This window comes from Larus michahellis, chromosome Z (assembly GCF_964199755.1).
Source record: "Larus michahellis chromosome Z, bLarMic1.1, whole genome shotgun sequence".
Lineage (NCBI taxonomy): Eukaryota > Metazoa > Chordata > Aves > Charadriiformes > Laridae > Larus > Larus michahellis.
This window is the reverse complement of record NC_133930.1, coordinates 16,929,661-16,955,891: the sequence shown is the minus strand read 5'-3', so window position 1 is coordinate 16,955,891 and position 26,231 is coordinate 16,929,661. Positions and strand designations below refer to the sequence as shown.

Sequence of the window (26,231 nt, the reverse complement as noted above, 5' to 3'; positions counted from 1 at the left end):
GCACACAGAATACCAAGTGGCAAGAAGAGCCAATATTTATTTGCCAAGGCAAACGTCCCATTCTCAGTACTTCAGCAGATTGTGGGCATTTAAGTCTCATACGATACATTAAAGTTTGAAGAAGACAATGGCATTGAATTGATTCTGCTGCACAGTACGGGCACAATACCTAGCAGGAGTGCTTCAGAATTTTAAGTATTTTACTGATACTTAAATAAAGCCAAAAACACATGCATCCACACAACATGAATCAACACTGTTTGAAATGGTAATACTTTTGGTTAAATTTCTAAAATTTTATTTTCCATCTCAAAAGCAATTATTACACTACACTGATTTTGCACTAGGATACACCAGTCAATCAGCTGCTCTCCCGACTAGTTATTAAACTGAATGAATGAGATGAGGAGTCACTTAAAAGTATTAGCCAAATAAGGAGCACTCTACACTGATTCTCCAACTCCAGAAGTTGCCTACCTGCTGTGTATATAGATGCAGTAGTCATAGTTTTTCTAAAAGGTGTAATAGTAGCTGCTTTTTCCGCTTCCAGCTCTGCTACAGTCTTCTGCTTCGCAGGGGGTCCTTGAGGAATGTTATTTGGTGGAGGTGCTGGGAAAATCACCTTGCCATCCTGACAAGAAATATTTACAGTTATCACTAACATGGCAGATAATTTACAGTTAGAGGAGCCTACTCTTCTCAATCCTGCAACTCAGATAAGTCTTAACATCCTACAGCCATGCCACAGGAACATCCTCCTTTTCCGCATCAGCAGAAGTTCGCAAGGATGGATATCAGTACAGCCTCAACAAATTAATCATACTGGTTTACGCATTTTTCAGACTGGATTTACTATCAGTGTCCAAGAGCATCCGGTGGAAACATAGCACAAGGCTTGAAAGCAGGAACCAAAATAAAGGGTAAAGTTTCTTAAATGGAAATCATTTATGCAAACTAAAATGGGGTCTTGGAAAGAGCAAAATCTGCTACAGATCTGAACTGTAATCAGAGCCTGCACAGACCGCAGCTAGGTACCAAGCATGATGTTTCACATTTGTTGCTGTTCTTCAGGCCTCTGGTGGCGTTAGTGACGGAGCTGTCAGACCTGAGCTGTACACACCATTTTAGTGGTCTGGGAGAGATGAAGTCAATACAAGCCTCCTCCAGAGAAGATATCATAAGCATTACAAAATGTCAGCAATATTGCGCAGCAAAAATCAACAGAAATTAACACTTGTTACCTGAACTGCAAATTATTATTATTTCTTAAGAGTTGCAGGAGGAGAGCCCATACTGGCCAGGCCCTAAGTTAATTCTATTATTTCCTAATAGAGCTTAAAGTATCCTGCATATTTTAGTTACACCAGTTTTTTCTGAAGTTACTCTTATATAAAGAAAAACATGTATTTATTAAAGAAAAAAAAAAAAGGAAGAATGTTTTTCTGGTCCTGTAGTAATTTAAAACATGTTTGAAACATAACTATGCTTTTATCACATGAATACAACATGCAAATTTAATCTTTTTCCTATTTTTCAATAGTAGACATTAGGTATTTGTTTAACTATGACAAGACGACAAAAGCGAAGAGGTCTCCCTTCACAAAAAAGGGACAGGACTATTCAGCTGAATATAAACACGGTTGCTGACACTGTCCATCGAGCCACATCTGAAGTCTATTGGCATGCAGTATATTTGAATGCATTTTAAAAAGACAACACTGATAAATGCAGAACTAGGTACTCACAAATTAAGAGAATATTTCTGACTTACCTTCATTACTACAGTTCCTCTAACAACATGATCCAGAGTCCCATAATCAAATTCATCTTTTGGATCAAAGTAGAAGTTCTCTTTGTCAGGACTAATAGCCTTTAGGAGTTTGATAATATTATTGGAATACAGAGTACTGGCCTGAGTAGCCATTCTACTAGGCAGATCTGTGTAGCCAATGTGTGTAACACCCTGAAAAAAATTAAAGTAAAATACCAAGGATTAATTCAGCCTCTGAAGAAGCAGCATTTCTTCCAATACATCCTTCTGGAAACATATATCCAAACTGTTTCACTTATATCAGTTTTTAATCCCCAGCTAAAACTGCTACCTGCAGCTCCAATATTACTAATTTGGGGTGGATTACTCACAACAGTTACAGAATTCAACATGACTAAACCCAACACCTTAAATGCTACTTAGGAACAAGCCTACACAAAGAGGAAGATGTATTGGCGCAAGAGCTTGTCCTCTCCAAATCCTACCATTCTCTCAGAACTTAGCATCTTAAAGTAACCAGGTAACAGATTATCCTGCCCAATGCTTGGCATCTTCTCAGTCCTTCTGGAGGGCATGCACTGGAGGCAACTTTCTCTACGACAGAGGAGTGAAAGGAGCTTCCTCAGAGCTAGCTAGCTGTGCAAGTAATATACCCAGGCTCACATTTACATAAAGATGTAACATAATACATCCACACTGTTTAAAGAACAAATGTGAGTATACCTGGCAATCAGACTCTTGATCTCTTGGAAGGTATGGGTAGCTGAGGCTGGCACACACTCTTCACGTTCAAGGAGACTCGTGTTAAAAAACTGCTCCCGCAACTTACAGCCAAGACTTATGCATGCTTCTAGGAACTCTTGTTTCTTAATGCAACGCTTCAGCACAGTGCTAATAGTTCTGCACTGCTGCTCTTTTCCGCAGCTCAGTGCCAGTACACTATATCCAGGGGTAATACTCCCCTGACTAAAAGCACTCCATATGAACTCTTCATGCAAGTATCTGCTTACTTCTGTTCTACACACTCTTAATTTCAGGTTTTAAGGGATGACATCAAAAGAAAACCACAAAACCAAATAGAATGCGTGACTCATGATACATACACACACAGCCCTGCCGATATGAATGACAGCCATGGCAGCAGTACGTCCTACCGGCTTTGCTAGAGCAGCATATTAACAGCGTTATGTCCTTACATTACCAAATAACAATCTTGGAAATCTGCTACTTCAAATCTCATCACGCAGATTTCTGTAACTGCTAGCGTATTTCTCAAAAGTACCAAAAATAAACCCCAAAAAGCAGAAAACGAGCTCTCAAGCAAGACGACGAACACTGGAGCAAAACCAAAATAGTTAGGTCAGTCCAAAGCAAAATTGCCTAGTTTAATGAAGCAATTCATGCTACTCCTAGTTTGGGTTACAAGTGGTTCGGATACGTTAGGGCAAACAGAGTCATGTTGGCAAAGCTAAAGACATACAAAGACAACACCCTCCTGATGCTGAAATTACACTGAGCTAAGGCAGAGGCTTTGCATTGTGAACACTGACAGAATCTGACCCTTACCTTAAGAACCAAATTAGCACTATATAAAGGTATTTGTTTCTTTAAAATTCTTCAAATTGTTATACATAGAGATGACTAGTGACCAAATATAAATGTAAAGGATTGCTCAAGCCCAAATAGCAAAATTAGCTATTCATTTTCAGCATACAGTTTACAAAACATGATGTGAAATCATGCAAACTGAGAAAGATCTGAAGACTAAAATGCTCACCTTATGAACATACATTTCTCCAGGCTTTGTAGTCTCAATGTTTCCTCCTGCTTCTGCAGCTAGATCCACAACAACTGAACCTTCCTTCATTGATTCAATCATATCTTTCTTAATCAAGATGGGAGCTTTTTTGCCTAACAAGACAAGGCATATTATGTTAAACATGAAATAAACCTTTAATCTGTACAGCTCAGCAGATGAGTTCTCCCTTTCTCTCTCTCAACCTTATTTTTCTAAGTAAAATTTTCAAGCAATTGGTACCTAGGATGAAATGACACAGAAGGTTTGTTTATACAGGCAGAGAGAAGAGATGGTAGAACATCTTGCTCCCAAGCATATAAAAAAGGTGTACATGGGCAGTCTACCAAAGACGCTGGCAAATCCAATTTTGTCCTCAGTAAACAGATCACATCCAATCTTACAATTCAAGTCACAACCAAAAAAAAAAAAAAAAAAAAAGAAATGTCACATCATAAGTTATTAAAAAACAGATGTTGTGCAATAGAGCACTAAAACCTAACCTCTACCTCACTACGTTTGAATTACAAAATACCGTACTGTTTCCACTGGATTTCAGTGCAGTGATGCAATAAATATGCATACTTTATTACTCTCTACTCCTTATTTAATAAGAAAACATGATGATATTGAGTCAAAGACTGCTATTTGTGAGAACAAAAGTTGTAAAAAAAAGGCACCTACTTTAAAACCAGGCATTTATCAGGGACGGGAAAAGATACATGCTCACACAGACATAATTCATGAACACCTGTTTTCACTGCAGTCACAGCTCCAAAACATGCCAACTTCTACAAGAAGAATGAAAATTAGCATCTTGTACATAAAACATACCTGGAATAAGTGCTGTAGTGATGATAATATCAACATCTTGGCACTGTTTGGCAAAGAGTTTCATTTCAGCCTCAATAAATTCTTTGGACATTTCCTTAGCATAACCACCTTGCCCCTCTCCAGATTCCTTTATGTCTACTTCCAAAGGCTCAGCACCAAGAGACTTGAACTGTTCCAGAGCTGCAGCTCTAGGAAAACAAAATCAGGGAACAACCACTGTTTTAAAAACCCACCATGACTCTTATGTTTTTTTAGTAGTAGTCTTCTTCAGGTAAGAGATCTATAATTTATTCTAGGATTAAGGAGACCATAACTAAAGTCATCAACTTTCTGTATTCAGTGAAAAAAGTTAATTGCATCACTAATTTTACATCTCTAATGAAGATATTTGGATAAGGAACAAAGGCAGCCTACTGCTTCCTGTATAGTTAGCAGAGCTGCTCCAAGAAAAGTCTCAAAGCTGGGAGCTTAACTGTTGACTAACTCTACTCACACATTTCTTTTGTCATGACTAGGTAAATCTACAGCTCAAATTTACATGCCTAAAATAGGTGATAAATACACAACTCATGACCCTGACTTTAATCTGCGAGATGGAAAATACCAGCAAGTCTTATTTTCACAGGGAAAACTGGGGGGAAGAAGGGGAGCAGGGGGAACTAGAGGTGGTGGTTGGTTGGTTGGTTTTGGTTTTTTTACAGTTACCCTGTAAATCTGTGATTTATTTTACATCACGTGGTATCACAGTAAATAAATGAGACTAAACTGCAGTGTTAGGTAAACATTCACAACATGCAGAGGATTTAACACAAACATCCTTGCACACCAAGATAAAAGTATACATGATGCTGAAAGAAGAGAATTAAACAAATCTGAAAAGTTTTAGACAGATTTTAATCATGCTTTTAAAGAAAATAAACACTTTCCAGTTTGTTTTAAGGGATATGCAGATTTTCTAACAAACCAGAGCAAAGGTTTTTTCATATTGCACATCATAAATCTGGAGATATATTCATTTTTATTCTCTCATATTACATATACCTAAGTAGCACTAGATGCCATCTCTGCATAAAAACAAACAAGTATAAGTAATTTTAATGCAAATACAGTATTAAGCTCATATAAATTCAATGTAAGGCCATTTAGTAGAAAAAAAATTAATCAAGTTTGCAGTCCCTGTAGCTGTAAGAAGAAAAACATGCTCTGTAATTTTCCCAGTCTACTGTTCTAACAAATAGCTGTGGAGCACAATAATCCTTCCTGACATAAAGAAGAAACCCAAGGAAAGAAGAATTTAAAGCAGCTTCAGCTGCAGTTTCTGTTCTTTCATCTTGAGATTTGTAAGTAAAATAACTTGATCTCTTTCTCTTTTTCAGCACATTGAGAGAAGAGTCTCTCCAAAGATGTCCTAGGTGGCCCCTCTGGGATGAAGAAAGTAGAGGTGAATGAGAGCATGCAGCTATAAACCTGGGTCAAAGCAAGCTATAAATGAGGGCATAAGGATTATTTTCCCTGTGTCTCCAAGAAGAACAGAGACATGAAACTCTGGATAAAAGCCCTAACTTTCTCATTTTCATAAAGAAATGGTTTTTTGTTCATATAGTTCTGAGTGATTTAATAGAGAAGGACTCCTTGGATGGTTTGGTTGTTTTGAGGTATAAAAAAAATGGAGGAATAATGACAGAAGAAAAACAGTAGGAAAGGAATTGTGATTCAGTGCAGTACAAGTGCTTTCATTGTAATACAGCCGCAAAGTAATTAATCTTAAAATAATTTCAGATTGCTACTGTCATCTTCACGCACCTACCTAGTATCAAATCCACGAACGACTGCACCCATCGATTTAGCTGCTCCTGCAGAAGCCAGACCAGCAACTCCTCCTCCGATGATCAAGACCTAGAATGACACCATCATCAATGCTTGGAGCATAAACTAAAACTAGAACTGCTTAGAGAAGCAGCAGAATTGCATTGCTTTCTACACCTCATTAACCAGCCATTTAAACAAGTTACCTTAGGACACAAAACCCAAACTGACTTTGGTAAAGCTGCCCCATAAATCTAACAGTTTAAAAGCTGTAACTCCTAACTTTACTTATCTGAGAGCCAACTCATCTGTAGCTAACAGTTTATGTAAATACAGGTTTTCTCCGTAATTTAATTTATCCTCTTTTTTTTCCCCCTTTCCTTAATTGTACTTTCATTTTTCTTCAACCCAATCCACTTGCAATTCAAATCAAGCAATCCTTTCCATCACAGCACTCAATGCACCAGAAATCCCAACATCTCTGACTTTTCTTAACTGTTTCCTTGTCTTTCCCCATTTGAAAAAAAAAAAAAATAATAATCCATCCATATCTAGCTTGTCTCATGTTTAAAACTAAGCAAACTTAAATAAAGCTCAAATTATCCTATTATTAAAAAAAAAAAACAAACACAAAACCAGCACTACAGGTAGTGAACAAAAATTGGTATGGGAGTAACTACAGGGATTCCTACTCTCTAGTATTAGCCCTAAGGCAGGAAAAAAGTCTTTTAACACAGTTTCAGCAGTGGTTAGCTGCGATGAGGAAGTCGCATATTCTTTTGCCACAATATCTGTTTAACTGCACATACCTTTGCTGGAGGAACTTTACCAGCAGCTGTGATCTGACCCGTGAAAAATCGACCAAAGTGATTTGCTGCCAGTACCACAGCCTTGTAACTGTCAATTAAGGACGAACACATATCAGTATTTTCCCAGGCTCAGTACAATTCCATTCATGACAGCAATCAAAAGGATGAATATGTGACAGTAGCACGTGTAGGATAAAGCAAGTTTAATATTTTACTATTGAGTACAAGTTTAATAGTCTTTGTTCATTTCTTGCTTTTTGTTTTAAAAAAAATCATGGAATGCATTTTCAAACAGAATTTTTAAGACTCTAATATACTGAATGTCCACAACTATTCACTCTCAAGTACAATTTTAGCTGAACAATAAATGCGTAACCTGCCAAAAGTTAACTCTGTGGTCTTTGAAGCTACCTTCAAAGGCTGTAACCTGAAGCTTGTTAGGGAAGGAAACATGAACAAGCAATTGTAAAACCCAGAGTGATTTTGCAGTAAACTCACGTACACAGCAAGCTCACATTCAAAAAAGATACTCTGACCTTAACTCTGCTGAGGTATATGGCTTAGGGCAAATAGTTTAACCTTGCTACTTTTTTTGCCCCATCTGCTTTGTAGCCATCCAAGAATGGGTGGCTGGATCCCAAGTTAACATTAGTAGACCTATCTGAAAATGCAGATTAATGTGTAATTATGTCTTTTCTTAACAACAGTGCACATTTTCTTGCATTTTTACTAACAGTGCTGTGGTTCAACAGTCCCGTTCCACTCTCTTTCCCATCTCTAGCAGAGACATATGGAGGTCTGTATGCCATAAAATTAGTTCTAATTTGGAATACAGCTTGTAGATTTTATACCTTTAAATACATTATAAATATCTGTATTTTAATAAAATCAGAGAATGGAAATACAGAGAAGTAACCAAACGTGTATGCAGATGTATACTGCTGGTGTCCACAAAATCTGACAGCCTTCTCCAAGGCTTATTACACCTTACAGATATCATCTAAGTCAAAAAAAATATAGAAAGTGATAAAGAACCTAATAACAGAAGTCAGCTTGATGACAATGTTTTAATTCACTCCAATACCTACAATAACAGTCACAAAGCACAAAGATGTCTGTGCTTTGTTTACAACTGCCACGGCAATTACACTCAACTGAGTGCTGGTTGCGTTAGTTCCCAACAACATCAGACCTCAATCACGGACAATCTGTGTTGAAGATGCCTTAAGGATATCTTTGAGACTGTTCTGATCTAATTCAAATCAAAAAGGCACTCGACAAAGCAGTCCAGAAATTCGAAGAACTGCCTTCAACTTTATTTCTTTTTTTAGAGCCTCATTCTGATCTGCTGCAAAGCCCACCATAAGAAACTTAAGTTGTTTGAAACTTCTAACAGTGTCATCCTGCTGGAAAAAGCTGTATGAAAACAGAGATGCAGAACTGCTTTGAATATACCTAGTATCAAAGCACATAGCTTTTAATCCAGCTATACTTACTCAAGCTGGGGAGGAAAAAAAAAAAAAAAAGAAAAAAAGAAAAAAAGAAGAACGATTCATACCCAGCAATGTTGGCCATGGAGCTAAGTGCATCATATCCCTGAGCAATGGTGACCCGTGGAACCTGATCCATTGCCAAGACTGTAGTTTTTTTCTCTGCAAGTTTTTTCAGGAGGTCTGGATTTTGTGCTGGGTAGATAAAACTAATCAGGGTAGCCGCCATCTTAAAAAGATCTGCCTCATGCACACCTAGAGCTGAATTATATATAGGAGCCCTCACCTGAAAAAAGAATTTTCCAAATTAATCAGAGGAAATAAATCAGAACATTCAAGTTCCTTTCTCCCAGCATGCAGTCTGTCCATTCCCACCCACAAAGTACACAGGAAGGAAAAAAAACAAAGCCTGTTTACACAACTGAACTGAGTAACTGCACTTCTTAACTGCAGTTCACATATTAGAATTAGCTCTAGGCGGACTGGTGACAGGGCAGTAATAGTCAGCACACACATTCAGGAATATCTCATAGCTTCTAACCAGCAGTTACTGGCTTTTATAACAGAGAGCTGCCCCAAAACCTGTCATTTTTAAGCAAAATTATTACTGAACAGGTGTGCCAATTAAGCTCTACAGGGTAAGAATCACTGGTTGCAATGCACTGTTACATACACAGAATTTCAAGCATGAAGTCAAGCAGATATTCATCTTGATCTGTATTAACTTTTTTTGAGTTTCTTGCTTTTCTTCAAAAAGAAACCTACTTAAAAGGGTTGTTTACAAACTAGCTCACAGAAATTCCATGTTCAGTCCTGACAGGGTAACTTCAAATAGAACAGTTAAAGGAAGCCTCAACGTCAAGTTTAAGGTCTTTTTCTTTTTTCCTTTGGGACTCTGCACAACTAATAACTCTCAAACAACTCCACTTTTAGCAGTCTTCCCAGATCAGCTACAACTCATTTAGTTACAAATACTTTTGAAAACACTGCTGCTGTGGAATTGTTGGATGTCTAATTGAGAAAAGTTAGAAACTTGCATCTTCAAAATTCCAAACAACTCTCTCTAAAGAGCAACTTGAGTTGTATGTTAGTAATTTGGGAGAGAAAGTTGTATTAGAGCAGGGATCTCATCTGATTAGAGTCCAGAAGTAGTCTACCTCACTCTAGAAAAGACAACTCATCCAAGGCAGTTAAAAATTTGGTAAAAAATCATCCTCAGTCTTTTAATGCTGACATTTACCAGTTTATTACTGTAGGTGCACACCTGAGCTATATAAAAACAAAACAAAACAGACTAAAATTGAATCAGAACTTAGAATGGAAAATATTAATTTAAAAGAGTTTACTTATTGAACTTCCAGCAGACTATAAGAAAACATTGACCTATATGTTTCTCCAAAAATAATGTAATAGGAAATATATTAATAAAGTAATTACTTTGACAATCAAATCAGAAGCCAGAACTTCCTTGGTCCCCTGGATCTTTGCTCCAACTTCTCTGTAATGGTCATCAGAAAATTTGGAAGCTTCTCCAGCACCAGATTCCACCACAACATTGAAGCCTTGTTTAACCAAGGCTTGAACTCCAGCCGGTGATAGAGCCACTCTCTTCTCATTCTCAAATATCTCCTTGGGGACACCTACAGTCAGCTGTTTATAAGGAATTCCTGTAAGAGTGGCAGATAAGACAGAATTAGTTGCACTAAAGATTAATGAATTGATACTAATGGCACTCTTCAGTGTTGTATAGACACATGCAGACATGTCATACTTAGCAATTCTCCCTCCTAAGGGAAGAGGAAGCATAATAATATTTTCTAGCAGTGCAGTTTGCATATACTTAAATTACACCATCTTGCTAGAGATCCCTGTTCTCTCAGGAATCAGCAGGTCAGCACAATGAGCCACACAAGCAGTAACAAGTGTTTAGTGCAGTTCATACCCATCTCAATTTATACAGTTCTGATTATGTAACTGGCATTCTTATTTATACAATACATGGTATTCTGGTGAAAAAAAATTCTACCTGGGGTAAAAAGAATTGAAATCCCTCTTTTTTTGAGGAAAAAACCAAACGAGCTTGAACAGCTGAACTGCATTTTAACTGAGCATGGGTTTAATGTCTATCAAACTCCAGTTGTCTCAGATCACTATTAATGAATGCAACTTACATACCACAAAGTACACTGAATGGCACAACTACATCAATAAGGTACTCTAAGAGTTGCTACAGAAATGAAAAATGTGAATTCAGGAGTAGTTGAATAATGGAATATTCATCTACTAGTTTGTTCAATTATACTTCTCTTCAGTGTTATCTCCTTGTCTAAACTTGTTCAAAGCTTTACTAAATAACACCAGGAAAGTGCTGAAGCTGCAATTTATCAGTTTTAGCTTAAGGTTTCAAATTACAAGTATCTAACTTTGTTCACGTACAATTTGTGGGCTTCTAGTCTAATATCTGAGAGTTAAACTTCTCCCATCCAATCAAGAGTTTAAATACACTGTTTGTAAATACACAGACTCAAGCAGAATAATCATACATGAAACTACCACATCATTTCAATTACACTACAGCATGCAGTCGAGCATGCAGGCCCAGTTCTGCATCAGCTTTCACTGATGTCTATCCAAAATTTAAGCCTGGATTGTGATGTTTGTACATGAGATACTTACACCACATATATATTAATGAAATGTAACTTGAGCAGCCTAAGCAGTCACTCATATTAAAGATCAAGCCACAAAAAAATCCAAACCAACTCCCCTCCCAAAAAAAACCCCAACAAAACGTCCACAAAAAAACCCAAACAACAAAAAAACAAAACCAAACCAAACAACAACAACAAAAAAAAAAACACGGGGGGGAGCAGGGGGGTGAAAGGCTTGTTTTAAATTACAAATCTGCTTTCATTTTGGCCACCAATACTGTGTATTGAGCAACAAAAATTGTACAATGTGTTGCACATTTTAGGAAGGCCTCTTTTTCACTTTTTTCTTTTTTTTTTTTTTTTTTTTTTTTTTTTAAGACAGAAACAAGCAAAACAAAGCCAAAAACATAATACACTATAAGAGCTTTACGGAACTGAATTATTATTATTTTGATATTTTTAAATCTAAAACTATCTATGAAATAAAATTGGGAATATAAGATGCTTAAAGTTGAATATCTGAAAATGTTTTAGAGCAACAAGTTTCAAGATACTATCAACTTACAACATTCTGAAAATACAATACAGAGTTGCTAAGAACTGATACTTATATATCTACCTGTACTTGTCAGTCTTCTACTCCATTGTAAAAAAAAAAAAAAAAAAACACATCCAACAAGAAGACAGAATGAAAGATCACCAGAGAAAGAAATGCATTACTTGTAATTCTTTTTAACATTTTTTGTTACTTTTAGCTTTCTCTTTTAAAATAAGCTAATAAAATGGTAACAAATAATTTGAAGACACAAGTGTTTTTATATTTTATATGTTGGAGAACATATAAAATTCTTTAGATTACAAGACAAAAATTAAAATTCAGAAAAAATGCTTTAAAGGAACATAAAGTCACAAAAGGAGCGAGAATGCCCATCTAAAACAACTGACCCACAAAGGTAACAATGCTTTGCAAAAATTTGCTTCATCAGCATACACCACATCCAAACATTACCGTGCAACTCAGGGCAGCCCTATCACAGCAGCATAGCAGCATTAACCCCTCGAAAGCTGTTGCTGTCACTCATACAAATTACCCTTGTCATTTGACGAGAACTTTCTCCTCAGCTCTTGTAGTTACTACACAATAAAGTCCTGCTTCTGATTTTCACTAAATTGACTCAGTAGAAATGAGCTCTCTTCTAAGGAGCAGAAATAAAACCTAGAAGACTGAAATTTGCTAAAATAACAGAGACCAATCACGATTTCAGAAAGGAAGTGGCTGTAGGATACAAGGCAAAAAAATTCTTAAGTACTGAGAAAATAAGAACCGAGTGCTGCCTTCCCTTTCTCCTTTTGGAAGTTTTTGCAGCACACAAATGCAGAGGAAGAAGGGAATAACTACAGCACGCAGGGAACAGAAGAGTGAGCGCAAATTTAAAGGCACACAAACACTTGACTAAAGCTTATATATTATATAGTCCTCAAGCAAGAAATTAACTTTTTTTTTTTGCTCCTAAGGCTGAAATGACAATTGATGCTTCCAATTTCTTTTTGTTGATTGGCTTTTGTGTGGGGTACCACAGTAGAAGAGTAAACGGCTAGGAGGGATGGGACAGGAATATATAGTCACTACACACCAAACATATTTCCTCATTTCTTTCTTCCACATTGCTACATTTTGCATGCAATAAAAACACGTAAAACTTTTTCAGATAGAAAGTATTGGCACCCCATTTAGTAAGCAGAATGATCAGAGACCAATAGTGAGGACTATGCCCTTCTCCAATGCTTGAGGACATTCAACAAGTCTCACTTGCTTCCCACCTCCTTTTCTCCTCTGTCCCACTACGATATTTCTAGCAACCAGTGAATACAGAGGCAAATGAAGACAGAACCGAAGATGTCGGTTTGCCAGCCTTTAGCTAGAGCAGGTACAGCACATTTTTCAAGCAGACTACCCTGATGTGAGCTATCCCATCATTCAGCACCAAAACAGAGCAGATGTTTACAGCTGCAAAGCAAAGATCTATGTTAAAACTTCAGGATAGGGTATGATAACTACTATATTTGAAGGAAGCTGTATTATGAACACAGACTTGGTTTGTTGAACTCAGCAACTTCATTGAAGTTAATAGCTTTGAAAGGTTGAAATCTAGAATTATAAACTTAGGATCGTGATTTAGGTTTTATTTTTGAGAAAGCACATCCGCGATCCTTGCCATGGGTTTAAAATGGCATGACAGTGTGAAGCTTCCAAGTTGCCTTTATAAGCCTCCAAGCTTCAGAAATCAAACAATTAAAAATAACGACAAAAGTGATTTTCTCCATTTAACTTCCATCTACAAGCTGAATGTTTAAAGAAGATCCTAAATTAAAACTATCAAGAAAACTCAGAACATTGTATGTAGAGAAATAGAGAAAAATACAGGTTTTTATCTCCTTAACCTGATATCAGGAAGTAGGCTGTAGCAAAATAGTATCAACAAACATTAGAGACTGACTTAGAGAAAAGAGAAGTTTTAACTGTATGAGACATGTTCTGGGATGGGAAAACAGGGTATGTAACCTGCCTAATTTCTATGTAGCTCTAATATCAGCTTTAAACAAACCATCTCACCTGTTCTGAAGATGAGGACATATTCCGAAGAACAGCAATATGATGTTGGCAAAAAGAAACGAAAAAAAAAAAAAAAAAGAATGGTACAGAAGATTAAACACCTGATCCTCCTTCTTACACATGCAAGGAGATACAAAAAACCCAAGGAAATTAAATGAGAATATGTATGGTTTATAAACAATGTACCATTTATCTAGGGAATTAATTGACCATAAACTGCTATAGGTTTAAAAGGTCTAAAAGATTTAGAAAACAAACATAAAATCTTATGAAAGAAGCATCAAAGTAAAAAGGGCATTAAAAATCCCCAGATAGAGACAGGTAAAAGTCAGAGCTGTAGGACAAATCAATCTGGAAGTGTATTGGAAACGTTGGTCGGATACCCTGTAAGTGCCTTTCCCAGGGTTTGGGAACGTTTTTCACCTGTTTCTGAAGCACCTGCTGCTAGTGACTATCTCAGAGCGGTTACAGGAACCCTTGTTTGCTCCTATATGAAAATTCCTATGTTTCCAAGAAACAAATAAAGTAGCACCAAAATAAACAGCAATAAGAAAAGTATCCATCCTCCAAGTTTACTTTTCAATTGACAATGTCTTCACTCCTCAGGCAGCTGTTATTCTCGTACATAAAATATCCTGGACTAAATGAAAGCTAATCAGAAAGAACAGAAGTAAAAACTACAGGCTTAAGAAGAACTACTGTGAGACTAGCCTTTTCAGAAAACTTAGTAAGTATTACAGTGACTTTACCAAGTGTCACTATAACCAAAGAAAATTTCTAAAAGTAAGAATAAAATGTAGTCACTTTATATGCTGTTAAATTTCAATTTAAGAGCACTTAAAAAGTATACTAAGCAACAGTACCACTACTAATTTGTCATTCAATGGCTGTTTTATCCTTGATTTGTCCTCTCCTGAATGAAAAATCTCTTGTTACCAAAATGAACTATAAGGACAGCTTAATTATCAACCAAAAGGCTTATCAAACTTATAATTCTCAGTGTTAAATAACTGCATTGCATGAATACTACTCACTCTTAAATACAAGCTTACACATGACAGGTCTGAAGGGACAGCACTGAATGCTTAAACACATGACACTAATCAGAATTCTCTGTCCTTGTGGAAAAATTTCTGAAAAGCAATTCATAAACAATAAAACGCACACACACAAATAGACGAGCATACTGATTTCAGTAAAACTTAAGAGATCTTTCAGTTTCATGATCAAATTTGTGGTCAAAGTCAAATAAAAAGATTGTTTCCATACTCAAACAACAACAAGGGCACTTACCTGGGACATTTGAGAAAGAACTTTGAACCTGGTTTTCTACGTCCCAGGTTAACACTCCCAACCAAGGCACAACTTGCCATACCAAGACAGACAGATGTCTCTTTCATTCAGGTACTTAATATGAAAAAAAAAATAAAATTGGAGCAGCACAAATTCATAAGATGGCGAAACTATTACCTGATCGGTTCTGACAAACCTCAGATCCCTAGGCTGTCAGTCAGAGCAAAGAAATTCAGATTTCACTGTGCAACTGTGGTAAAAAGCCATGCGGTACAGACTCCCAGGAGCCCTCAGAGTGAAGAAACTCTTCCTCTCATCACATTTCTTCAGAAGCTCCAAAACATTGGATCACCAGTTTGAATGGACCCCAAAATGCTCCAGCCACTGTTAGCATTGCCAGAAATTCCATGCAACAAAGGCTTCCCAAAATTATACAGTGTAATCTTATGTCCTCTCTTTTCACAACCAGATGCTTCTGTTCACAAACACCACTACTTTTCTAATACTCAAAAATATCTAATGCAGTTACCTACTGCGTATGTTTGGAAGAACAGAACATCACGTGTACAAACAGTCTAACTCTCAACATTAATCTGTCGCAGACTGAGAAGACCCTAGATCTGCACTGAAGCAGGGTCTCCAAATTCCTTCAGGGAGACATGACCCACTGCAGGATAACGGGTAAAAATATCATTAAACCAGTTTTATATATTCTCCAGTCTTCTAGCTGTCAGGCTATGCACAAGATAGGAGAGAGCAAAAAAATGTCAGTTCTGATTTTCATACACCAAGTTCACATCATAAACTGGAACCAAGGATGCCCCCATCCCCCCTCATTTTTTTTCCTGAAAATACCTGAACCTGCCCACTATCTGCACTAGAATTTAATTAGTGCAAATATACCAACAAAACCTACACATGAAGATGCAGATCAAAAGTTTTTCAAGGTGGTACAATGTAAGAGTTTCCTGAACAAAGTTAAAAGATTTTTAAGATGGGATAATTACATCCACATACAGTCATGCTTGCAGATACTCTCTTTGTGAGGGCTGTATTTTCCCCTGCACGCACACAAAAAGTTGCACTACCAAAACTCATGGGAAACTCAGACATTTAACTACAAAAAGCATTTGTTAAAATACTTCCTTCAAGCAAGGTAAGTATCAGCAGGAGCTCTAATCCTCTACCCATAAAAATTATTTGGATCCAAAGTATTCATAATAAACACAAATATCTTCTGCATAAACCCTTTAAAACCAGTGTAAAATTGTACTGCAACTGACTCAAGTGTGCTGCTGATATGATTTAAGAGTGTTCTTTTAATTCATTTCTGTACTAATGCATATCTGAAAAGAAAATTCCAGCTATCTTCATGTTTTAAAATAAACCATTATTTACAATAGTTTAATCTGTTTACCTGGCTTTGCAGCTGCTTGAGAGTTGAGCATTTGGTGGGTTCTAAACATTCGCAAACACGGCATCTTTGCGGAATGCACCTTAGGTGGTAACACATTGCCAAAAACAGGAGTTGAGCACCCACTAACAGCAATGCGCAGAAGGCTCGCCATTTTGCCCAGACCTCACAGCAGACTCCTTGCCACGTATGGAATCCCTGCTGCACATGTAAAAACAAAAGAAGAAGTATTAATGATACTAGACAAAAGGTATGTAAACTCGGCAGCTTAAGGCCAGTCGACTGCCAAAAGTCATGAGGTGATAATTTCTACCCACGTTTTCTTTATAGCTGGAAAACAAAATCAACTTTTTTCCAAGCGAAGGCAGCTATCAAATCAAAGTGACAAACCTGACATTACAACTTGACCTAGAGATCGTATTTCTACGACTCAAGGCCACCTTGTTTTTACACCATTGCTCTAAACAAGCAACTCCAACACGGGAGTCTCCTGCGCGCCGAGGAACCAGACAAGCAACCCAATCCCCAGCCCCAGCTCCCGAGGGAGTCATCCCGAGTGGGACAGCGGCTCACGGGCACTGGGAGCGGGAGGGCCGCGGACCGGGCAGGGCAGCCGGGCCGTCGTCGTTGGCAGGTGGCTGCCGGCGGAGGGAAAGGCTCTTCGCCCGAAATCCTGCCAAGCACTGACGCCCCGTCCCGTTACGCCCCCTGGCCGCTCACGGCGGCGGCCCACCGCTCCCCGCCGGCCCGGCCCACACGGCAGCGGTCCCGCTCCGCTCCCGCCGCTATTTATAGCCCACGGCCACTGACTGACCTTGGGCGGGCGGCTCGCCCTCCGTCCGCCCGGGCCCTCAGCCGCCACAACGGCCGGCGGCCATCACGCCCGCCCGGGGTATGGGGGGGGAAGTGTAACGAGGCCCGCAGCCGCCACCTCCCCGCTTCCCGCCGGGGAGCCCCTTCCCGCGCTACTCGCCTTCTCCACACGTCCTTCCTTTCTTCCTTCCTCCCGCCCGCCCTTCCCGCCGCTCTTTCCCGCCGCTCCCAGAGCGGGACACCGCACCCTTCTCCTCAGCAACGGCCGCCCCCCGCCCGCCCCGGGAGAAAGCGGAGGGGGCGCCACCGCCCCTCCCCTTCCTTCGCCTCGCCTCCCTTCCCCTCGCCTACCCCCGCCCGGCCCGGCCCAGCCCAGCAGACCGGGGACCCCCGCACCCACCAGCCGTGCCGCCGGCGCCGGCCCCGCCGCGGCACTGACCGACCTTGGGGCGAGGCGGGAGAGGCGGCCCGGCAGCCCCGGGGGAGGTCCCGGGGGAGGCGGTGCCGGGGGCGGTGGTGCCGAGGAAGGCGGTGTCGGGGGAGGCGGTGTCCCTGCCGGCCAACCCGGAAGGAGTGCGGGGAACGAGGAGGTAGGAGCAGCAGCGGCGGGCCGTTACGTGCCACCTGCGTGCCGCCAGCAGCTCGCACCCCTGCCCGCACCTCAGGCGGCAGCGCGCGGCTGAGGGGCGGTCCCGCGGCTCCCCCCCGCCACCGGGGCGCCTTAATCGCCGGGCCTGCGCTCTGCCCCGGGGCGGCAGCTGTGGGCTTTGCCGAGGGAAACTGAGGTACCGGCGGCGGGGCTGAAGCCGCCGCAGCCGCTGAGGGAGTTGCCGGGTGTTGGGCGGCTGGCGGCAGCAGCCGGCGCCTTCGTCGCTCGGCCGTGGCGGGGCGGCGGTGAGCGGGGCGAGGAGGCGAAGGTCGAAGCGGGCGACTGGCGAAGGGACTTCCCGAAACGTGGTTGTTTTCCCATAGGCAAGCGCCACGGCGTATAGGTGGTATCCTCTTTGTTCCTGTCGTTGTTACTTGAAATGTGTAATAAAGCAGTGATCTGGTGTACGTGTTGGCCGTGGAGTGGTAGATATAGTACGGGAGGATTACAGAAAAAGAGGAACTGGCAACTGTATGAACAATGTATGAATCGATAAAGAGAACATGCTGTTAAGCAGGCGGTTTGCTGGTCTGCCTGTCTATATTGTCTTATTTCACGTGATCTGTAGTTTCTACTTATGAGTTAGGTTTTTTTATTTGTTTACTTCTGTAACTCTTCATGCAAAATACACCTTGCTGGTGGTGTCACAGACCTTCCAGTCTCACAACTAATGAATCACGACTAGAAGTCAGGCACTGAAAACATCAGTCTCTGAGAGTAATTAATAGGATACCCTACTACTAGATATTCATCAGACTACCGTGCTTTTAAATAAATTTGTCAGAAACGTTCTGTTTAGACTTAGAGCTATGTGCTTTATATTTTGGTCTCAGTGACTAGTGCAACAACATGCCTCATAAGTATGATAATGATCAATGTAAATCCAATTATTAATAATACATTCAGTGTTAAAAGCTAGAACCAGCCCTCTTGGTTTTTCTAATTAGAAATACTTTGTCTGCATTAAAAAAAAAAAAAGTTCTTGTGTTCTGAATAGTTGACAAAGTTGCAGTCTGGTTTCTCAGCACCAGGCACTGCAGGTGTGTGCAGTATTGCTTTTGAATTAAGTTTTATACTATTAGGTAACATGCTTAGGTCAAAGCAGGTAACTCCTCTAGTGGTTATTTATAAGTGGTTATAACTGCATTTGGCGAAAGTTTTAATCCAGGCATTGGGTGCTTAGGATATATCTTGCTAGCTTAGCTAGCTCAGATTTTCTGCTGTTTGGTCGCAGAGGATTGAAGTAATTGACAGGACTTCAGCTACTCATGTTAGAACATTCTAAGCAGATTTTTAGACATTGTCTAAAGGCGTTGTAGGTAGTATTTGGGGATTGTAATTTTGGATTTAGCTGCCTGAAAGATTCTTTTTTTGTTTGTTTTTTGTTAGTTTTAGGTGTCTGCACTGGGGTGGAGAAATTGGGTTCCCAACCAAACACAACTGCTCTCATGCAAACTTCAGTAGTGCACCTGTAACAAAAAAATAGATCTGGGATCACATTCCTCTCTAAACAGTAAGTAGTTGACAAACATTCATTACGTTGAGATAATATAGAACATCTGCTAAATGAAAAGAATTCACATTTATCACCAAAGGTGAAAAGTTGTCTCTTCAATAATGGTAACCTGAGGTGTTTAACTCCTCATAGGCGTATACCTTAAAGAGTAAGTTTTGCTCTCTTGAAAGACTGGCATATTAAAAAGTGATGCCAGTATATAACAATGATTTTTTTAAAGCCTCCAGGTCCTGGGATCAGTGATAGAGAATCTCAACTGCCTTTTTGACATTAATGTAAGCTTTTCATTCTCTTCCTGGTAAGATAAAGTCTACAGATGTTATCAGAGGTCACACTATAGGCTTTAAAACTGGAGCTGAAATAACACAAGAACACTGAATATTTTTAATATAGTTATTTTAGTAGCTAATTTGTGATCTTTAAAGGATTGGTAGTACTGCTTAAATCTAGTTTTAGTAATTGTGTACACAAGGGAAGTCTTTTTGAAGACACATCAAAGTCTCCTACATTTGCTCTCATTTCAGTGGCAGAGTATAGATTTGTTAGTTTACCAGCCTTCACTTTCAGGAAGGGTTGCCTAGGAACACTTTTCCCATGAGCCTAATTAATTTTAACTGTGTCATATTTACTGTCTGGCCAACTTTGTCTCTCACCAAAAATCAGTCCAATTCATGGGGAAGAAACAAATATTTTATGCTTCCCAATTAGTAACTAAAAATGGTAAAATGCAATAATAAACCAAATAAGAATATAACTTCTAAAGGCAGCATTTTACAATACAATTGGATTTTTTTCTAAATACAAGACAGTGCTATTCCAATTTTTTTATAATGTTTCCTACATACTTGCATGTTTTTCATCCCCTTGTGAGTGATGGACAGAGTTTGACCCAGCACCACACAAGCCTTTAACTTTGGCTGTGGCAGGAGCAGGTGATGAGGCAAGGGCGGCCCGGGCTGCTCAGGCAGACAAAACACAGATGTGTCCCCAGCAGGACTGGCTGAGGTGTGTGCTGGGCACCCCAGACCTCGGCCGCCTTCCTCGTCCTGAAAGCGGGATGTCATTGAGGGCTTGCAAAGCAAGGCTCTGGACTGAAATTGAGCAAAAATAGGTGAATTCAGTTGTGAATGGACATGTGAATTGCATTGTTGGCAGTTAGTACGATCATACTAGGAAAATGCATTACATGGACAGTCTGACAGTCTCCGTCAGTTAGTTCCTGTTGGCATGGAAGGTTTTAAGGGTGAAATCAGAAGAGCATTTGTTATCACATCATGGATAAATTATAAATGAAAGTACATTATTCTACATTTATATTGAATAGCCCTAACAGTACAATACTGTTGTCACATTGGAGGCTTAACTTTTTTAGCTTAGGTTTATAATTTAGCCTGCAGGTCTTCCACAGGCACCCCTTTCTTGCCGGAACAGCAGTCTGTGCAGAGCGTGGTGCGATGCACCCGCAGCTGCGGGTCTCCTGCCAAGTGCAGCTGCAGCCTTGGTCCCGTTAATGGTCACCTCGCTCAGTTTGTTCTTGTAGGGAAACAATTGCCAAAGAGTATTGTCTTTTTTTTAAAATTCCGTTTGCAAGCTTTCGCGGTTTCTGGGGGAGGCCGTACCTCCTGCTCCCCCACAGCCGGCTGCTGACACACACACACCGTGTGTGCGCGCCGACTCATCGGTTCTGAATACGTGAGGTTGCCAACGCGGCTCCGAAGCCGCGCCAGAGCTCCCCCCTCCCCGCTCCGCGGTAACCCAGCCGGCCGGGCCCGGCGTGGCCAAGGCCGCCCCTGGGCCGCGCTCCCCGGTCGCTATGGCGACGGGCGCGTCCAAGCCGCGAGGGGGCGCTGTGAGCCGCGCCCGGCCGCGACCATCGCGGCGCTGCGCGCGGGGGTGAAACTGAAAGTGAAGGGCTCGGGCCGCGGCGAGGCGGGACCGCCCTGCGCCCGGCCTCCGGCCTGTCCCCACGCCGGCCACCTCCCATGAGCGCTTGAGCCGCCCCGGCCTGAGCATGTCGGAGAGTTTCGACCGAGCTCCGGGTGCCGGCCGAGGCCAGGGCCGAGGAGGAGCCGCTCCCCTCAGCGGCATGGGCGCGCCGGAGTGGAGCGGCGGGGCCCGTCCCGGGAGCAGCGGTTCCCATAGTTCAGGCTCGTCCGAGGAGCAGCAGCACCAAACGGGCGGCCTCTTCCCGCAGCAGGAACCATTGCGGCCTCCGAAGACGGCGCCGCTGGGCACTGGAATCACAGGTATGGGCGCCCTCCCCGCCCCCTCCGGAGGCCCCCGGTGTCGGAGGTGTCGGGGAGCCGCCCCCTGAAGCCGGCCGCGCTCCGCCCGTTTGCCCGCACCGCTACTGCTCCTGCTTCGGTTGTCGCTCCGACCCACCCCCTCGCTCCCGCCTCACACCTGCCGTCCCACCGAAGCTCGAGGCATGGGGCTTCCCCACCACCTTCTTCCGGACGGGCCACCGGGACGCGTTCTTTTTCCCACCCCCGCAGCTAGGGGCAGACAGGTCACCGCGGCCTGAGGGCCAGCGCTGGGCGCACCCCGTGCACCTGCACGGAGGTGAGCCGCGTAGGGACACTTGCAGCTTTCCTCAGAAGAGCGGTCGTGTTTCTGGGTTATGGACCGGTGCCCAGGTAAAGGTGTGATGTTGTATTGCAGTTGCTTGCAACATCTCTCTGTCCGTTTCCCCCTTTTTGTGCCCTCCTGTCAGTGTGTGCGCTTTATCCATCTGTTAATCTGACCACAGATGGTTTTAGCCTTCCATTTATTGAAGAACTCCAGCCTAAAGGTTGGGCAGAAAATAACACAACATAAACACAAAGCATTGTTTGTTGGTTAGCTTTTTCAGGTAGGTATTAGGTTCTGTTTTCAATAAATTTAGGAGTTAATCTACATTTGAAAAATGTGGAAAATAGGCATTTTAAAAACTCTCTTTCATTGGATTTTGGGGCAAACAGTATACGAGAAGAATGATGGCTAAGTGCCTTTGAGGATTATGTTAAAAATTAGTGTTGTTAATAATTAGTGATGTCTTCTACTTATTCATGTTTAGAGTCTTGTGTTTGTATCTGAAATTATGAAAAGCTCATAAGACGAGCAAGCATGCCATAAGCAGATTTACTAGTTTCCCAGGTTAGCTTGTTTAGAAAACAAGTTTTCATGGGAGAGGAGAGAACTCTTTTTTTTTTTTCCTCTATTTCTTTTCTCTCCCCTTTCTTTGATCACCTTCACGTGAACATTATTTTTACTTTTTGTCAGAAAGACATCTAGAGTTTGCTAAAGTGAAAACTTTATCTATATTTAAGAAAAACAATATATTGGAAGTAAATTTGAAAGTATATTTATAGTAAAATTATATTTGAAGTCCAAAAAATGATGTGTTCTGTGTGAATACATACTAGTTAACAAAACCTTTTCAGAACACCTGCAGCAGACGGGAATTCCATCTGGATCACAAGACAAAGTTTCAGTTCCTGATTCTGGACCAGAAATGGCTGAACCTCCTGTGGTAACGTCAAAGCTGTCTGTTAAAGCACCTGAGTTTTATCCATCAGGATACAACCAGAACTTCAATCAGAACTTCACGGTGAGTATTTATCTTCTCTTCTTAAGGTATGCCACTTCGCTTATATGCAATTTAATAATGGTTTTTTGAGATCTTGTTTATCAGATAACTTGAATGCTGCATTTGCTGAAGAGATACCAAAAATTCTGATGATAACCTCCACCGTCACAGTCAGAACATTATGTGATAATGTGTGAATATTATGGTGTACATGAGAGCCTTTAGCGTGGGATGTTTTGCTAAAGCTTGCTGCAGATAATCAATGAGGAATTTGGTTACACCAAGTATTGATTACACCCAACATCAGAGTAAGATGACTTTTTGGCTACTGCCTCTGTTGTAGTTACAGCTACACTGCATTTTAAGTGAAGGCTTTTCTGCACTTTTATGCAGATTTCAAAGGTTTTTGAAGCAAGTGTGTGAGAAAGCTTGAACTTTAGCTTTTCTGAGCACAGGCTTTACCTTTCGTAAATTTACAAATAATGAGTATGATTGGCCATGACTGCTTAACTTAGTATACCATCATGTGTCTTTTAATTCATTCAGTGGTATTCTATCACCAAAGGGCAAAAATGTAGGGTTAGGCTCATTCCTAGCAGTTACCTACCCACATACTTAATAAGAAATATATTTGCAGACAGACTAGGGTGATCTCAGATCAGTATTGTAGATGCATCATGTAATGAAAGTTGTTACTTCTTATTTTCTACTCCATTGTCTTCCATGTTACTGCATTAGTAATTCTACTTCAGGGAAGACCCATATGAATTCTTGGAATATCCTTTTGTTATGCAAGCAGCCAAGCTCTGGTACTATATATAAAACAGGTGGGAACTGTTACTTTTACAAATACAATCAAGTGATAAAAAACAATTATACTGAAACAAATACGTTTTTAGTAACTTACGAAAAATACTCGATTTCAGTGCTGAATATGGTGGTTTAGTGTTTTGAATTTTTTTCCTCACCAGTAAAATTGATGTTATCTTAATGTTACCAGCTTTGCCAGCTTACTGAATAGAATTACCATCCTGGATAATACAAGCCCATAGCCAATATGCAACTGTTAACAGAATGCCAACATGAACATGCTTGAGTGAACGGAGAATCTAGGGGAAAAATAACTACTTTGTGCCAGTACATGTTACATGTTTTCTATAAATAAAGGATTTCTGTTTCAAGACCCCAAAAATGACATTTGGAATGGCATACATAATGCATACTTATAATTACAAAGTTTTGAGGCCAGCAATGTTGCTTTTCAGCTGTTTTGCAAAAACACACGAGCATGTGGGTGTTCCTGGGTTGCTATGTTGTAGGAATATGCTATGAATGTGACTCATCTATTAATAAAAATATCTCTTAAAATGATAGCAAAACTTAGAACTCTTATTTGGAAGTATATCGCAGGGACCTTAATCTAATCAGAATATACAAGACACAGAATAGCAGTGTTTCAGACTTTTGTCCTCCACTATTACAAAGTTTGTTGTTTTGGTTTTTTTTTTACTTTAATGACTGAATTAATTTCATAATCGGGTCTCACTTTCAATAGAAATAAGAAATTTAGCACACTTACACAGATTTTGACCATGAGTTTTAAAATTTTAATCAAAGCAAAGCTTTGAGAAACTTCTGGTTTTCTGCCTAAATACTTTATAGTTTTCATTTATAATGTTCCTTGGAATTTTTAAATCTGAAAACTTGCATTTCTCTTATAAAATACACAGTGGATTTGCTATTAAGCATTTGTTGTTTTAGAAATAAAGTGTTAATTTCTTGTTTGATCATATATTATTTTAATTACTCTATGTGTCCAGATAACTTTTCATTATTGTATTAGGTAATTTCCAGTTAGTTCTGACACTCAAAACTATCAGTTTTGATAGGTGAGATGGTCAGGAGGTGACTGGCAACAGCCAACATGGCTTCACCAAGGGCAAGTCATGCCAGACAAATTTGGTGGCCTTCTATGATGGGGTTACAACATTGGTAGATAAGGGGAGAGCAACAGACATCATTTATGTGGAATGATGCAAAGCGTTTGATACTGTCCCGCATGACATCCTTGTCTCTAACTTGGAGAGACGTGGATTTTTTTGGATGGACCACTCGGTGGATAAGGAATTGTCTGGATGGTTATTTTGTATATGCAACAATGTTTGTACCTAGATTTGCAATAATTTTATTGTAAACTTGCTGAGTGCATATAATCCGAAGGGGAAAAAAACTTGTTCCTAAGAATTCTGAAGAGAAATCAAATCAGTAATAAATTATTAGTGACTAGGTTCCCAAGTGGAAACATTGTGAATATTTGTCAGGTATAGGAAAGTGTTAATGAGCACATGTACAAAAGCAGAGCCCAAGAGCAGATTTGGCTCATAGATCTTTTCTATAAACTTTCTGTGTTTTATTTTTACGTAAATCAGAGGAGTTTCAGTACCAGTTTAGCCTTTTCATTGTTATGCCTTTAAACTCATGAACTGACTCTTAGTAGAAGAGAGACATATCTATAATCTTCAAATTGGTGACTCTTGTTGTGAATAATCCAGGATCCCATCCTATAGCTACCAAACATAAAGGAGAAGGATTAGACAGTGTTGGCTTGACTGAGAAATCATTTGAGAATTTCTAGTTGACTTTCATGGCTTTGAATCATAAATTTGTAATGAATGTGCAAGCTTATAGCCTCCTGTTACCCAGCAGCTGTTTAAAAATAATCAAGAGATTTGCTTTGTTTTCCTTTAGTTGATACAGTATATTGTGCTGTCCTCTCTGTTAAATCTTAAAATCTGCCAATGAGAAATGCAAATGATTTATGTCTAGAAGTTATTGGGCTAAATTTAATTAGCTTGTAGAGTATCACATGTTACTAATTCACCAAGATACAATTTTATTATAATTTTGAATTATTAAATTTTCTCTCCCATTTATTCTGTTCCCTGGCATAGTTACTAAAACCTAAACTGCTTTTGGAGTTGCATATTTACTACAGGTAGATGAATGTGGTACAGAGTTCAGCCTCTGTGTTTAGCCTCTTAATTACAAAATGGGAAGAGGAGTATGAATACAGGGACACCAGTATACCAAATGGTATTGGGGCCCCTTCCAAAACAAAGATATTCTCCTCCAAGATTGAACTCTTATCAGGTGAGCATAAGTGGAAAATACCTTCATCTCTGCTGAATGAGGATCTCACAACAACGAG

At 40.1% G+C, this 26,231-nt stretch overlaps 2 protein-coding genes across 12 annotated transcripts in view; one reads left to right on the top strand and one right to left on the bottom strand.

Moving 5' to 3' along the window:
- Window positions 1–17,794, bottom strand: part of NNT (nicotinamide nucleotide transhydrogenase) — a 46,288-nt gene extending 28,494 nt beyond the window's left edge. The window contains exons 1-10 of one of the 3 annotated variants that reach the window (XM_074570067.1): window positions 17,691–17,794; window positions 16,481–16,678; window positions 9,943–10,172; window positions 8,574–8,791; window positions 7,016–7,103; window positions 6,208–6,296; window positions 4,401–4,588; window positions 3,549–3,682; window positions 1,772–1,963; window positions 478–631 (exon numbers count right to left, since the gene is read on the bottom strand). In XM_074570067.1, the coding sequence (XP_074426168.1) occupies window positions 478–631; window positions 1,772–1,963; window positions 3,549–3,682; window positions 4,401–4,588; window positions 6,208–6,296; window positions 7,016–7,103; window positions 8,574–8,791; window positions 9,943–10,172; window positions 16,481–16,631 (1,444 nt within the window). In that variant the 5' untranslated portion in view covers window positions 16,632–16,678; window positions 17,691–17,794. The remainder of the gene's footprint in view (window positions 1–477; window positions 632–1,771; window positions 1,964–3,548; window positions 3,683–4,400; window positions 4,589–6,207; window positions 6,297–7,015; window positions 7,104–8,573; window positions 8,792–9,942; window positions 10,173–16,480; window positions 16,679–17,690) is intronic. The other 2 variants (XM_074570069.1, XM_074570068.1) reach the window with 2 other exon arrangements.
- PAIP1 (poly(A) binding protein interacting protein 1) overlaps window positions 17,795–26,231 on the top strand; it is a 28,201-nt gene continuing 19,764 nt past the window's right edge. The window contains exons 1-4 of one of the 9 annotated variants that reach the window (XM_074570082.1): window positions 17,795–17,880; window positions 19,329–19,452; window positions 21,650–21,701; window positions 22,878–23,044. In XM_074570082.1, the coding sequence (XP_074426183.1) occupies window positions 22,949–23,044 (96 nt within the window). In that variant the 5' untranslated portion in view covers window positions 17,795–17,880; window positions 19,329–19,452; window positions 21,650–21,701; window positions 22,878–22,948. Of the gene's footprint in view, window positions 18,286–19,328; window positions 19,453–21,293; window positions 22,092–22,877; window positions 23,045–26,231 lie in introns of those variants that run through there. The other 8 variants (XM_074570081.1, XM_074570073.1, XM_074570076.1 and 5 more) reach the window with 8 other exon arrangements.